At 34.2% G+C, this 16,340-nt stretch overlaps 1 protein-coding gene across 2 annotated transcripts in view; it reads right to left on the bottom strand.

Moving 5' to 3' along the window:
• IPO11 (importin 11) overlaps window positions 1-16,340 on the bottom strand; it is a 205,800-nt gene that overhangs the window by 97,402 nt on the left and 92,058 nt on the right. For both annotated transcript variants that reach the window (XM_081233555.1, XM_081233554.1), the window contains exons 21-24: window positions 14,391-14,506; window positions 8,780-8,856; window positions 2,880-2,959; window positions 2,362-2,442 (exon numbers count right to left, since the gene is read on the bottom strand). In XM_081233555.1, the coding sequence (XP_081089681.1) occupies window positions 2,362-2,442; window positions 2,880-2,959; window positions 8,780-8,856; window positions 14,391-14,506 (354 nt within the window). The remainder of the gene's footprint in view (window positions 1-2,361; window positions 2,443-2,879; window positions 2,960-8,779; window positions 8,857-14,390; window positions 14,507-16,340) is intronic.

Raw genomic sequence — 16,340 nt, 5'->3', positions numbered from 1 at the left:
GGAACAGATTCTCCCCTAGAGTCTTCAGAGTATGGCCCTGCCAACATCTTGATTTCAGACTTGTAGTTTCCAGAACTCTGTGAGAGAGATAATCACTATAAATATTATAAATTAGTTCCTGTTGTTTTAAGCCACCCAGGTTGTGATACTTTGTTATGGTAGCCCTAGGAAACAAATATAGTTCTTAATAATATAATCATTTTCTCATCACTTTATAATTTAACACTTCAGTAATCTGGCATATGAACCCCTCCAATTTATAGATACTAAAGGTTTTAAATAACACCATTATCCCCACCCTCAACAAACAATTCTCACAGTATTCTCTGTTCTTATTTTTATTCACTTCTCTGCAATATTTAACACTGTATTAATCTAATTCACCCTACTAGGATTGCCAGAATTAGCAAATAAAAGTACTATGTTTTATCTGGTAACCCTAACCCTACCAAACATTTAAGACCCAGGTCCCATCTCAACCCCTTCTCCCTGAAAAACGTTCTCTGCAAAATGCTGGGTTTGATGACCACATCTATACTCCCAGAGTAACATAAAGCCAATGGACAGCAATGGCTCACACTAGAAAGTACTCATGAAAATCACCTAGGGAACTTTTTAGAAAGAAATACTAACATCTTATGTCCTACCCAAATTTCCAAAAAGTTCACCAGGTAATCTGAGATACCTCTAATCCAAAACAACGTAACACACTAAATATGGGCTGATTGTTTACCTGCCTCCTTCCCCCAAAAGAATGAATCACTCAAGAGCAGAAACTGTGGTTTTTCTATCACATATGCCTACCAGAACACACTGAATACCAGTAACAGGGGTTGGCAAACAATGCCCTTGGGCCAAATCCGAACTATATGATTCTGTAAATAAAGCATTTATGGATACAGCCACAGTCATTAATTTACATACCACCTATGCCTGCTTTCAATCCGCAACAAAACATATAAATAGTTGAGACAAAGACTGTATGGCCCACAAAACCTAAAACATTTAGTAGCTGGTCCTTTACAGAAAAAGTTTGCTGACCCCTGACCTATATGGTGAAAGACTGAATAATCAGCAATGGTAGTAAATGCAACCAATTTGAAAATCAAATTAACATGCATATTAACACAGATATCTGGAGCTTTAAATGTGCATACATGTGTATAATGTCCAAAGAACAGCACATAAAATAGTGTAATGCTTGAATAAGTACCAACTGATGATTACTCTTATTGGTTATTATGAAAGACTTTACTGCCTGCACAAACTTATACCCACTTAGTCCCCCAAAATGTACTACGGGTTGTTGCTATGATTATTGTGGTTAACACATTTCTTACAATGAACCTCTTGGGCAAACACTTTTTCATTTCACTGGGAGGAAATCAAATTGTTTTTAGGATCTAAAGCAATGCCATAGTTTTCACACAAAAAAATGCTACTTGGTTAAGCTATAGTAACACTTCACCTAACCAGCTCTCATATCTGACTTAAAACATAGCTAAGAAATTAGAAACAAAAAAGAGATGTTTTTAACAAAGTACACCTTCTCACAAAATCCATACAAAATATGTGTGTGTGACACATATGAAGATATATTTATATATACATTTATATTTAAATATATACATTTGATACTCCTTTATCTTTAATATATAGATATATAAACATACAACTCAGAGACTGTTGGTTCTTAATTATACACAGTTATATACAATATATAAAGATAATATATAGTGATTCTATAAAGATATAATGCATAAAGATTAACTCAGAGCCCATGGATTCTTTTTTTGTTTGTAAGGTTTTTTTTTTAATTGAGGTATAACTGACATATAACACTATATTAGTTTCAGGTATACAATATAATGATTCAACATTGGTTTTTAGTTATACAGAGTCCATACAAACTTGGTACTCTAACTTCTAGAGCCGATCCAAATTAAAAGTACCAAATTATAGTGGGAATATTGTGTCCCAAAAGCAGGCTAACAAACTGGACAGGTGAGAAGTATCAGATGTCACCAGGCTTTGGATAATTTATAAAAGTTTTTAAAGCCTTGCTACACAAAGTGAAGTCTCAGGATGAGGGGGAACTTTGAGTGGGGTCCCATCAGCAGAAAGTTAGTCAGAAATGTGGAATCTGCATTTTAACAACATCCTCAGGTGATCTATATGCACAATCAAATTTGACACCCCTGGTCCAGAGGTATTAGACCAATTTAATACAGCTGAAAGAAAATATTCTGTCTAGAATTACTCTTCCCCTTCTTGCCCATCATCTAAACCCAAACGAAGGTCCAATTTCACAAAATACAGATGGAAAATTTACAGCAATATTCATTAGAAAGATGACAGTACCTTTAGCACTTGAACTTGACCTTCTGTAGTAATTTCGTTTAGCAGTTCACAAAAGGACTGACATAGACCTACTGCATATGTCTGAAATTCAATGAAAAGTCAAAATATACATATGAATATATCTGCAATATCAAAAAAGGTATAAAATTAAATTGGGGACTCATTATAATCTACTTGAGAATCAGATACTAAAGCTCTAAGCATATAAAATTTCAATTAGAACTCTTTAGGAAAAGTTTAAGAAATAAAAATACAGTTTATTGCTATTCTAATTTTTGTAGAAATATAAGGATATATTTACATGTAGAGCATATTTTCTATGTTAAATAACATAATTCATGAGACTACATCACATCTGCCCCACAGTAGGCAATGCTTATGACGTTTTTCCCCCCTTAAAGTAATAAATCAATCTATTAAATTTGGAAAAGATTTCAAAATAAGATTGCTGATTTCAAATAAGAAACAATCAAAATAATAACTATATAAATTTTTACAATGCAAAAACTACAACATACCTGTAAAAATTCTGTTGATGATAAAAAGATATAACCATTGATGATCTTAAAGCAGGTTCTGAGACTTTCTGAACTTAGTTCTGCCAAAATAATAATTTTTTTAAAAAGAAAAAATTAATTCATTGTTCAAAATCAGTTTAAATGAAGTGACTTATTTAAAGCTAAGTTACATGCCCTTCTTTACAAATCTTTTCTGAATGCTATTCAGATGGCTAGTATATAAATATCTATCTAAAAACTGGCATTAACCTGTAACTTAATGCTTTCCCATATACCTCCCACTAGTTAAAACAACTTAGAAAATACGAAGCTCCCTTTTCTTTCCTTTCAGAAAATAACTACATGATCCAACCTTGCATTTCAAACTAAATTTCTAGTACCAGCATGGCAAACGACATGCAACTGAATCATTTTACCATCATATTTTGATATCTGCTTAAATGGGTTCACTCAATAAGCATTTACTGAGTGTCTATTGTGCTGGCACTGAACATGCTACCCTACTTACGAAAAGAGTCCCTGTTATACTCCGAAAATTATACTGTGTTTAGATATTCTCAATTCTTGGGCTTTGTTCTCCAAATCCACTCCTCTATGAAAAACCTACACATAAAAAATCTTCTTTAAAATGTTATTACCAGAATAGTATAGGAAAAGGATATTGTTTTTAATTATTCTTTTTCAAGTGCAAAGCAGAAAACTTGTTAAAATTGAAAATGATCAAATGTTTATGCAGTGTTAATCTACATGTCTTATCACATACAATAATGATACAATAGAACACAGATTAAAGATGTATATAATTATACAGATCAAAACATGACCCCAAAATATCATCTATATCTAAAATCTTTCATTCTGTATTGCTACTATTTTAGAAATCGTATTCACTTCCAATAGGACAGATTAAAAAATGTTTCCTGGCAAAAGCATAGGCCCTGGGTTCTTACCTAACTCATATCCTAGCAAAGTGAGAAGATATTCTATTCAGGTGAGAATTACCCATACACTTTCACAAGAAAATGACAATCCCACTCAAAGCTCAAAATGTGTTTTAAAGGCATTATTTTCTATACTTTAGGGATTTAACATATTAGTTTAAAATGAGAATGTAGAGGGGACAGAAAGTAACCAACTTGTTACCATGCTAACAGAAGACATAAAAAGAAATAATAAAGGCTGTCACCTAAATATTTTTCATGATAGAAGTAAGACAAAATCTCAGGATAAAGGGGTAGGCCATTACATTGGATAAAGTTATTCTTATGAACAATTCACATGTCCTTTTCTCCTCAAGGAGCAAGTCCAGTCAAGTTTAAACTTGTGCACACTGTTTAACAGACCAACAATGAATAGCAGACTGTTTGGCAACCACCGTTTTGGCAACCACCGTGATAACTAAGGCAGAGGGTCTACATTTAAGTGAGAACTTAGAATGGCTACATTCCAGGTATGTCAGTGAATATAATTTCTAAATCACTGCCATCTAAAATTTTATCAATATCTATGATGAAGGAGACAATATTTAAGAAAGATTGATTTTAAAAACCATAGGACTTCCCTGGTGGCGCAGTGATTAAGAATCCGCCTGCCAATGCAGGGGACATGGGGTCGAGCCCTGGTCTGGGAAGATCCCACATGCCACGGAGCAACGAAGCCTATGCGCCACAACTACTGAGCCTGCGTTCTAGAGCCTACGAGCCACAACTACTGAAGCCTGTGTGCCTAGAGCCCGTGCTCTGCAACAAGAGAAGCCACCGCAATGAGAAGCCCACGCACCGCAACGAAGAGTAGCCCGTGCTCACCGCAACTAGAGAAAGCCTGCGTGCAGCAATGAAGACCCAATGCAGCCAAAAATAAATAAATTTATTAAAAAAAAAAACCCTAAAAATAAAAACCATAGTACCCATCTCTTCTTACAGATATTTTAAAAGCCATTTCTAGATTAATTTATATAAGCAAATAAGCAATTAGGTCACTTCATACTGTTTTCCATGCCTCCATCATGCCAAGGACAACTTTTACTAAATTTCCTAAGGCATGCTATCATCAGCAAATATTAAATACCGGTAGTAAAAAAAACAGTCCTAAAATTAATAAATTTATCTATTTTAAAGTATATTGAACATTGTTCATTATATCCATGAGTCTAGTAAGGCTCCGATAAAAAATTATTGTCTGGTCCTAGTATCAGGAAGAGCTGACCATACAACAGATCTGTATTTATTTTCAGCCCTGTGAATAATTTAATTCAAATGTTCTCAACCATGGGCAATTTTGCCCCCTAGGGGACATCTGGCAATGTCTGGAAACTCTGGTTGTTAAAACTAGCATCTAGTGGGTTGAGGCTAAAGATGCTATTAAGCTTACTACAATGCTCTAAACAGTCCCTCACAAGTCCCTCACAAGAAAGAATTACATGGCCCAAAATGTCAACAATTTTGAAAATCCCTAACTTCAGTAATCAAGTTTTTCTTTCATAGACAGAGAGCTCTGATTCAAATCTGTAACCCATCAAAGTATCTAGTTATGCTGTGTGCACATATGACTTACATTTATTAGTTTAATTATAATTTATATTCCTGTTTTTCTCTATTCTTTGGCTCTTATTTTTAGTTTCTACTTTCATGTTACATTTTACTTATTCTTTTAAATTATACTATTTAATGTTTATGTTTGGAAATGAAACTACAATAGTTTCTTCTTTTATTTCAAATTCTGATAAAATATGAAGGCTAAAATGTATAAAATACCCTACACATCATCAAGATGTCAGGTGGGAAAAAGAATTAGAATTAGTTATAGCCTATGGTTCTACTTAAAGTATCTCCAGTTTACTTACATTTGGGGAAAAGGATATGAAATGAATTTTAGCCTTGGATTTATTCACACTTAATTAACATATCCTAAAAATCATTAACTTAAACACCAATATTGCTGGATTTATGTGTTTTAAATGAAAATGAGAAACTTCCAGCCAGCAGCTTTATTTCTACTTGGAAAAAAATAATAGCTATCATATTCATTAAATAAATGTTTAAAAATCACTGATCTAATAGGAAAAAATGTTTTCACCTTTAAGAAAAGTGAGTATTCATTTTGATCTATATTCTTAAAAGATTAAAATAAATATTCTCGTTATATTTCAAAATAAATTTTAAAGCTCACCTGAAAGAATGTATATGCAAAAAGCTACATATCAAACAATATTAATTAGTTGTGCAATACTCAAACAAAAATAAAGGTAATACTGATGTCAAGGTATACTAAACATTCACAGATATAATTTGTATACAGAATTTTTTCATATTATTAACTAACAAATCCTACAGAGCCAGTGGTTCAGTACTTTTTCTTTTAAAATAGCAATAATGTTGACAGTAATAGTAGTAATAAATATAATTACAAAACACTTAAATGGTGCTTATTATGTGCCAGACATTGTTCTAAACACATAAAAGTCCTTATTGATTTATAAGGACTACGCATCAACTACAAAGCTTTCTATGGTAAAACTGTACTTTAGTAATTACCTAAAACTACACTCAAAATAGTGTCATATGGTTATAGGAGGGTTAGTTATGTGTTTTTTCAGTCTCTTCTTCCTGCCCACCAATCTTCTCTCCGACCACGTTGTAAAGGCCAGGCAGGCTGAATCGGGGTGGAATACAAAGGTGAAGTGAAATCACCTTGTGAAGTTACCCATATGTGAAAATGGCTGAATCCTGTTCATGACTAAGTTGATAAAGGGCCTGGTCGAGGTTTCCATTCTCAGGGCAAGTATATAAAGCAGCACTGTGATTACCCAGAATGGTACTATATATGGTCTCCAAGTTAGGTAGACTAGAACTAAACGGCCTTCATCGAGAGTAAAAGAAAGTAAAAGGACTTTTCCTATTCTCTTTCTCTATGGTATCTTAGCTACAAAACTTTTCCTAGGAGACTAGCAATAAGTGACTGGTCTATTGCCACTGTCTTCATGTTTGAAAATTTCTTCCATAATTTTATGGGGATGCTAGATGGTAAAACATCAAATGGCTTTTTATTAGAAAACAGATGGCATCTGGGTATTATCTGAGGTCTAATTTATTCTAAAGAATGGGGTAGAAGAAAAACAAAAAAAAAATCAGAAAACACGAAGGACTAATCACATTATCTTTAGCCCCCATGATCAACCAGCAAATGAAGACAGATGTTTTTTGTTTTGGTTTGGTTTTCTTGCGGTACGCGGGCCTCTCACTGTTGTGGCCTCTCCCGTTGCAGAGCACAGGCTCCGGATGCGCAGGCTCAGCAGCCATGGCTCGTGGGCCCAGCCGCTCCGCGGCATGTGGGATCTTCCCAGACCGGGGCACAAACCCATGTCCCCTGCACTGGCAGGCGGACTCTCAACCACTGCGCCACCAGGGAAGCCCAAGACAGATGTTTTTTACTTTTATTTTTTTAATAAATTTATTTTATTTATTTTTAATTTTTGGCTGTGTTGAGTCTTCATTGCTGCACACGGGCTTTCTCTAGTTGTGGCGAGCGGGGGCTACTCTTCGTTGCAGTGTGCAAGCTTCTCATTGTGGTGGCTTCTCTTGTTGCAGAGCGTGGGCTCTAGGAGTGCGGGCTTCAGTAGTTGTGGCACATGGGCTCAGGAGTTGTGGCTCGTGGGCTCTAGAGCGCAGGATCAGTACTTGAGGCGCACGGGCTTAGCTGCTCTACGGCATGTGGTATCTTCCCAGACCAGGGCTCGAACCTATGTCCCCTACACTGGCAGGTGGATTCTAAACCACTGCGCCACCAGGGAAGCCCAACAGATATTTTTTAATCAACTATAATTATGTTTTAGTCCACACTTGTTGATTTTATCAAAGAATGTGTCTACCTTTCTGGTGCATCATTATACCTCAGTAATACTTTCCCTCTAATAAAACTGCTCACTACAAGTAAGTTCTCAGAAAAAATAATTTTGAGATATTGCCATAATAAGTATGCCTTTTTTCCTAGTTTTTTCCTAGATGAATGCTCTCTCCTGACAATATTAAACTATTCAGTCAGTATACCCAAGGTTCTAATGAAGGAATTAAAGATGCTTCATGGGTGAGTCTTAGAGAGTGGGAACTCTGAACGGAATAAATGTAAATAACTTTTACGTTTTGTAAATAAACAATTTTTTTAAATGGTAGTAATCTGCAGACTGAAAAAGCAGCAAAGGGCCAGTAAATAGCACTGTATACAATTCTTAAATACTTTATGAGGTTTAAATGTGAATCTGCACTGGTAAAATCGCTCACAAAATAACCCTGTGAACAAAATATTTTTTGTAAATTTAAGATATTACATACTTGTGAATGGTAGCTGATATGTAGCAGACAAGTATTGGCTTTGTATGACTAAGTATCATCAGAATACATGTTCAGAAAAGAATCTAACCAGTTATCATCCATGGTGGCTAACAGAGACTAACAGCCTACTCCTAGCACAGTGGCCAGTTCTCTGGTGTCACATGCCAAAAGTGCTGCTTCAAAACATTAAGCTTCCTGATTTCAAGCTTCTACATAAGTAATACCTCAACATACAATAAATGATTTTCTAATATTTAATAATCTTTATTTTGGTGGTTCCTTAGCTAAATCAGAAATATGTACAGAGCTCATCTGTTAACAACTGACAGCACAAAATCAGTTTTCAATTATGTGTAAGTTAAGTAAATTTAGTGTTTGCTCTTTAATACGCAGAAATAACTCTAAAAAGTTATACTGTAGGAAAAAATCTAGAAATTATTAAAACACTACACAACTTATTTCTCAAAATCAAGGGCTTTAGTAAAAATGGAAGGTATGATTTATAGTCACCTATAATGCCCCAAATTATGGTTGCATTCAAAAACAGTGGTAATTTTATGCTTTAATACATACCTAGAAGTGGTGACATATTCTGAAATATACGAAGTAACTCTGGTGTAATACATGGGCTGTTTTCCAAAGTCACTAACCTAGGGGAAAAAAACAGACAATTAAATCACTTTCCATAACCATTAAATCTATAACTATAAAAAGTACCAAAGATATCCAACTTGACTAGTAATCAAGAAAATATAAATTATAACCAAAACAAGGTACAATTTTACTCCCATCAGATCAGCAGAATTTTAAGTGTGACCATACCATGTATTGTTAAAGCTATAAAAGTGGGAACTCTTGCATACTGCTAACAGCAGTGCAAGTTGACATAATCACTTTGGGAAATAATTATTATCTGGTAATACTGAATATGTATATGTGTATATACCTATGACCTGGCACTATTTCTAGGCAGAAATGTGCACAGGGCATAAGTTCTTATACATTTGCTCTAGGAGTCATGCACAAGAATGTTCAGAGTCGCATTATCTGAACAACAAACAAAATGGCAAACGAGTAAACAGTCACACCATTAAGCTCATCACTATGGATGAATCTCCAAACAGGAAGCAAAAAAAGCAAGTTAGAACACATATGATACAACTTATATGAAGTTAAAATATACTGTTTAGAGATACATACGCATATGTGATTTTAAAAGCATTAAAACACAAGAAAGGGGCTTCCCAGGTGGCGCAGTGGTTGAGAGTCCGCCTGCCGATGCAGGGGACACGGATTCGTGCCCCGGTCCGGGAAGATCCCACATGCTGCGGAGCGGCTGGGCCCATGAGCCATGGCCGCTGAGCCTGCATGTCCGGAGCCTGTGCTCCGCAACGGGAGAGGCCACAACAGTGAGAGGCCCGTGTACCGCAAAAAAAAAAAAAAAAAAAAAAAAACACACAAGAAAGAAAACCAAGGAATGAAAACAAAAAAATCAGTACAGTGGGTTATCCCTGGCATGGATGCAGGAAGATTCAACAAACATGCCACACCATGGGCTTCACAGACATTCTTATTGTTGCATTTCTTACCCAGAGTATGAAAAATTGATTTTCATTTTATGTAAGTTATAAATAATTATAAACAACATGACCTCATATTATTTTGTGTCTATGAAATACTTCACAAAATTTAAATGACAAATCAGGTAATCTGGGCAGGATATTACACAGGGAAAACCAGCTACCCCCAAAATGAAGTACTTCCAACATGCACAAGCAATGATGTCTTTGACACCTTAACTTGATCAACAGTAACAGGATTTTAAAGAGAAAGACGAATACCATATGATATCACTTATATGTGAAATCTAAAATATGGCACAAATGAACCTATATGTGAACAGAAACAGACTCAGAGACACAGAGAACACGCTCATGGTTGCCAAGGGGGAGGGGCGTGGGGGAGGGATGGACTGGGAGTCTGGGGTTAGTAGACACAAACTATTACATACAGAATGGATAAACAACAAGGTGCTGCCATACAGCACAGGGAACTATATTCAATATCCTGGGATAAACCATAATGGAAAAGAATATAAAAAAGAATGTATATGTGTGTATAACTGAGTCACTTTGGTGTATAGAAGAAATTAACACAACATTGTAAATCAACTATACTTCAATAAAAAATAAATTTAAAAAACAGCAACAGGATTTTATTTCATTTTTAAAGAATAAAACTTCAGGAAAGGTGAAAAAAAACATTATCCTATTCACCTTTAAAATAACCATGAAGCCAAAAGAAAAACTACACTCCAGTCCTGGTTTCACCAAGAAAAAAATTGGAGGTCATATTCTAAATGCCAAAAGATGTTTAAAAAAACTCTCTTACTCAATAGGTCCAGATTAAGATTCTATCTGAAGCTTGTTCCTTCCCTTCTACTGTCATTACCTTAGTAAAAAGGCCACTCAGGTCATTGTCACTCTCACTTCCTATGCTAGTTCCCACAGTATAAACTATGCTATTCAAAAGAGGAAAAAATCTTGAAGAACTTAAACTACTTAAAAATGAAATGACATGGTTTGTAATTCCAGATTAAACAAATAAAGACTTGGAAAGGAGAGGGAGTGAGGCAAAGTCAAAGCACTAAATTCTTTACCATCAGGGAAAGTGAAAAGTTAACTATTTTGATGAATAATTAGACAAAGCTATATGTACCCACACCTTTGACTAGAGAAATGTACAATTTAATGTTATCCTTCCGCAAAAAATGTAGAAAAGAGAGAGCATAAAGTAAAAAGACAGATATATCAGTTCAACAAATAAATATAAGACCATTAAAATTCTTTTGAAGTAAAGCCTCTGGTTAGGTTAAAATTAAAAAATTTGCTCTGTATAGAACATAAATTTCAAATAAAAAAGCTAAAATGTAAAAGATGAACATATATAGTTAAATCAAATCTAAACAAAATAAACCATACAATATTAATATAACATTTAAATGCAAAAGAATTAAAAGGTGGAAAATTAATCACTGCATACATACATTATATCACATGATGCTTCATAAAAAATTTTAAATATATTTTATTTATTAAATCTTATAACACTATACAGAAGTACCAAAATTTTGTACAGTTAATATATTTTTTTTAACTTACAGATCAAAAATGCTAGAAATAAAAAGGGGCACTCACATGAAGAAAACTGAATGGGATATTTTAATACATCAGGGTCAAGATGAAAAAGCAAAATAATGTGAACTAACAATCTACAAGTTAAAAAGAACAGATGTATACAAAGGTCTGCATCTTTGATACTATCATTACTATTTATGTGACTATATTACAAAAAACAGATACTATAAGAAGTCACTAAAATTCATATTAAGTTTAAAAAAATTGTACAAGTGGTATGTTATATTTACAATGCAATAAATAGGGGCCTGAATCATATATTTTAATATCAGCAAAAAAATAAAACAATGTTGGGTCAAAGAAGTCATGAAAAAAAAATCACATAATCAGTCTGAAAAATTTTTCATTGTAAACAAGACCACAAACATCAACTGGTACTGGTAAGCCCTATCGGTTCAAATTTCCATTCCCCAAGATAACTATTTTATACCTTTGTCCCCACAAACCTCTCTCATTTTATAAATACTCCCATTCCAGCCCATGACACTCAATTGATGACTATACTTCATATTTTGTTGAGAAAACAGAAGCTATTAGGTGGAACACCTTCCCATCTCACTCTACTACAATACAGAAACCTAACTTCCTGCCTCGAGTTAAAATGGACGAAATACCCGTGCTGCTATTTAAAAAAAAAAAAAAAAAAAAAAAACTCCTTCCACTTACGCTGAATCCCATCCCTTCTTGCCTCCTTCAATTATCTCACTCTCTTGAGCCTCATCATACCTCTACATCTTCATTCCCACACTAGCCAACTGTTAATGCAATTTCAACATCCTCTTCATAGTAAAAACTTTCAAACAAGCTGTCAATGCTCACAGTCTGTACTTACTTAACTCCAATTCATTCTTCTATCTACTCCAATTCTTCCTTCTGTTCTCACTACTCCCCTGAAACCCCTCCTATCATCTCCATTCACTTCTCTGTACACTCTTACAAGGACAATCAGCAACATTTGACATAGTTAACCATTCCCTCTTTTAGGAAATATTCTCTCTTGGCTTGGTTTTCCTCCTATATCATCTCTGATGGCTCCTCGTGTGACCTCAGAATGTTTTTTCTTCAGGATTCTGCCCTGAGCACAAGGCTCTCTATCTGCCCTTTTCTTCCTAGGCTATCTCACCAATTCTCAGACTTTATAAATCATACACAATATGCTAACCACTTTACAAACAGTATCTCATGCTCACAACAACCACATCAGGTAGAAATTCTTTTTCCTCATTTTACAGAAGGAAAGGCTCACAGAAAATGATTACAAACCTAATGCAGTGGTATACGTGGGATTGGCCACCTACATCTGCTTCCAAATACGAGTTCTAACCCGTTAAGAAAATTATATTAAGAAGTGTGTACCCTGATTCTCTAAATAATCTTAGCTTTAATAAATTTGATAAATTTTTTAAATGTATCCTAATGATTTAATTTTGTTTACATATAACGAAAGGCTAGGAAAAAATTACCATTAGTAGAGCAATGCACTTCTATTATTACCTGTTCATATAATCCCTAAAAAATTTATATACCTCTCATTAACACATTAATATACTAAATCTGTAATTATATTGAAAAGTATGAGTCTGCCTCTTTATTATAACTAATATTTTTAATCTTTATGATAGATATCATATACATATGGTTACAGAAAAGTATCTGTGTGCCAGAGATTAATGTTTTAACTTGTAATCTAGAGTAGAAGTTGGCAAACTATAGCTCATGGGCCAAACCAATACCCTTTTTCTGTAAGTGATGTTTTATTGGAGCATAGCCATGTCCATTTGTTTATATATTGTCTGTGACTGCTTTGGTGCTGAAACAACAGAGTTGAAGAGTTGGGACAGAAAGTACATAGCCCATGAAGCCTAAAATAATTACCATCTGCTCCTTTAGGGAAAGAGTTTGCCAACCTCTGATCTAGAGTAATCCATCCTGCATGAATAAAAATATATGAATATAAGAGGCTCCAACACATGCTAACTTAAAATCATTTAAGCCACTTAAGTTCAAACAACATAACCTAGAAAAGAATACAAGAAACACAAATTGCAAATTAATAAGTATCTACCTAGTTATGTTTTTAAATTGTTCATCTAGTATTCTGATACAGATCATTAATTTTACCATTTGCATCAAAGACAATTTCTTAGAATCAAAAAACTGTTCATTCCTAGACATCCAAGCAAAACTGAAGGAAGGGAGGGAGGAAGGGAAGAAGGGAGGGAAGGAGTGAGATACCACAAATGCTTATTTTTTCTGTGGTTACTTTCTATGATTTGCTTTTTTAATTCCAATACTAGGTTTTTAATTAGAACTTTAAAACCTTTCCTGTATTACTAATTACATCTTAAATAAAGATTGGCCCTGAAGAAAACTGCTGCCATTAGTAAGATGAAGAAAAAAGATTTCTAGTCAATGCTCAGTCTGTACTTACTTAACTCCAATTCATTCATTTCACAGTTTGCAGCTCTGAGATGCCACAGAAACAGGGTTTGTTTGTTTGTTTTTTACCTCTAAACACTATGTACTACTTACTCAGTAAAATAATAAGCCAAGACTAAGTAGCATTAACATTTAGGGCTGAGGTATTCTATCTCAGTACTTACTGGGTAAAGTAGTAAGAGGATGAAAATAACTCAATATCCCCCAAAACATCTCATTTAACTCGCTGGAAGTTTTATGTCAATTTTTAGTTTTGATCGAGATTCCCCATTTTACATTCCAAATTCCAAAAGATGAAATTCAGCTGAGTTCTTACTGAAACTTCCTCTCTAACTCTGACTATTATAAGCCTACATTGAGTGACAGCTGCCAAGAAAAGTTGGAGCTATGTATTATGTTACCCAGTTCAGGGAAACTGACTTTATGTTTTTTGTTTTTAAATGCTGAGTTTTTAAGCCCTATTACATGACCTTTGCTTTATTGCCATGAGTAGGGAAGGCCAGGAAAATAAATAAATAAGATCCACGGTATCAAGTTTTTCCTCTTACCATAATTCTAAACCATCTTCCAGAAGATAAACATGTGGAGGCTGGGAAACATCTGTACTCAGTTGAATAACTGGGAGCAGGAAAGGGTACAGGTTCTTGCTGTCTGCTCCTAATCCCTATGGGAAGTATAAATAAAACTTAACATAAGATACTCTAAGGTCCCACCTCCCACCAAAAAATCACCTATCGTATTTAAAAGCCCTAAAACCAACTTATAAAAAATCAGTCAATCAGATTTTAAAAGAATGGTTCTAATTATAAGCACTACTAAAACAAAATTAGTTCTGTTTACAATTGGAAAAAAATATTATTCAATTGCCTAATGGTAGTAAAACCATATACACCAAGGCTACACACATCTGTTCATTTTAAGAGATTTCTCATACAAATATTTATTTTCCCTTCTCTGACGACTGAAGAGGTGTTAACAATGATGTATTAAATTCTACAAATTATCTCACCTAAATAAGCTAAAATGAACCCAATCTAAATGTTCATCAGTAAGATAATTAAATTATAATACCTTCATATTCTAGAATACTGAGGAGCCATGAAAAAGGATTAGGCATGGAATGAAAACAATCTCAAAAATAATGACAAATTGGGATTAAAAAGGAATGTGTATAACAATTCCATATGCCAAACAATTTTTTTAAATAGCTATGTATCTGATATGAAGATACATGCATAAAAATGTTTCTTGGGAGCAAACAGAAAAAACTGTTGACACTAGTTAAATATGGATATTGGAAAAGGATGTTGAAAGAAGGTAAAAGGAGTCTTTTTTTAATGTGTGCATGTTTTTTAATGAAGAATTTCTGCTAATATTTTTAATGAATTAAGAATACAAAGATGGGGCTTCCCAGGTGGCGCAGTGGTTGAGAGTCCGCCTGCCGATGCAGGGGACACGGGTTTGTGCCCCAGTCCAGGAAGATACCACATGCCGCAGAGCAGCTAGGCCCGTGAACCATGGCCACTGAGCCTGTGCATCCGGACCCTGTGCTCCACAATAGGAGAGGCCGCAACAGTGAGAGGCCCGTGTACCGCAAAAAAAAAAAAAAAAAAAAAAAAAAAGAATACAGAGATGGAAGAAGAGGGGGTTTTAATTTAAAATTCTACTTTGACTAATTTCTGTCTTATGGAGGTTGACTCAGTATAATCACACTAAATCTAAGCACTTTGAAAGAAACAAAAAGGATAGAAAGTCAATTTTTAATTCATAATAATCTCTATAATCTGATAAACACAGAAAGGAAACCAAACTATCAAACACCTCCTCACTTAGAAAATAATTCAGATGTCAATATAGTTGACATATAATTACAATGCAACAAAATATATATGCATTCCCCTTTTCATGACATATATATGTGTGTATATATATGAATTTTTATCAGTGAGGTATAGATACTTCAGTGGAAATACGTAAAGTTTATCCTTAAATATGTTAAGTTTGGCCCTTTCTATAACTAAGCACCAGTTGAAAGACTTTATTAAAGATTTTTCCAAAGGAAGAGACTTATAAAAATGTCACATTTCATAAAGTAGTAAATTGGGCCTTAAAATTCAGTTAAATTTCACTCTCCATAGTTCAATTCTTAACAGAACAACAAAAAAGAAAAAACATGAAAAACTAGTCAAGTTCATTTTTAATATCAAGTAGACTTAATATTTCCTAGGAATGTCAGAATCTACTTACTTAGTGCACATTCCAATGAGCACAGTATGCTAGCATTAGCAAAATTAAAGTAAGCAACTGCTAAATACATAAGACTCTCAGTTAAAGCCTGAAGAAATTTACCTTTGTAATCTAGTGGCTTGAAGAATGTGTCCAATCCCAAATATGCAGCTTTAAGTAAATTTATTTGAACATTCTTTCAATCCACAACTGTAACTGTAAGACACTGTCTACAATACTATGAAATAATTACAGTTAGAGCTACAAGATGT

The sequence above is a fragment of the Mesoplodon bidens genome (genome assembly GCF_964165515.1).
Source record: "Mesoplodon bidens genome assembly, chromosome: 4".
Lineage (NCBI taxonomy): Eukaryota > Metazoa > Chordata > Mammalia > Artiodactyla > Ziphiidae > Mesoplodon > Mesoplodon bidens.
The sequence above is the reverse complement of the archived record's forward strand: the minus strand, read 5'-3'. Positions and strand labels throughout refer to the sequence as shown.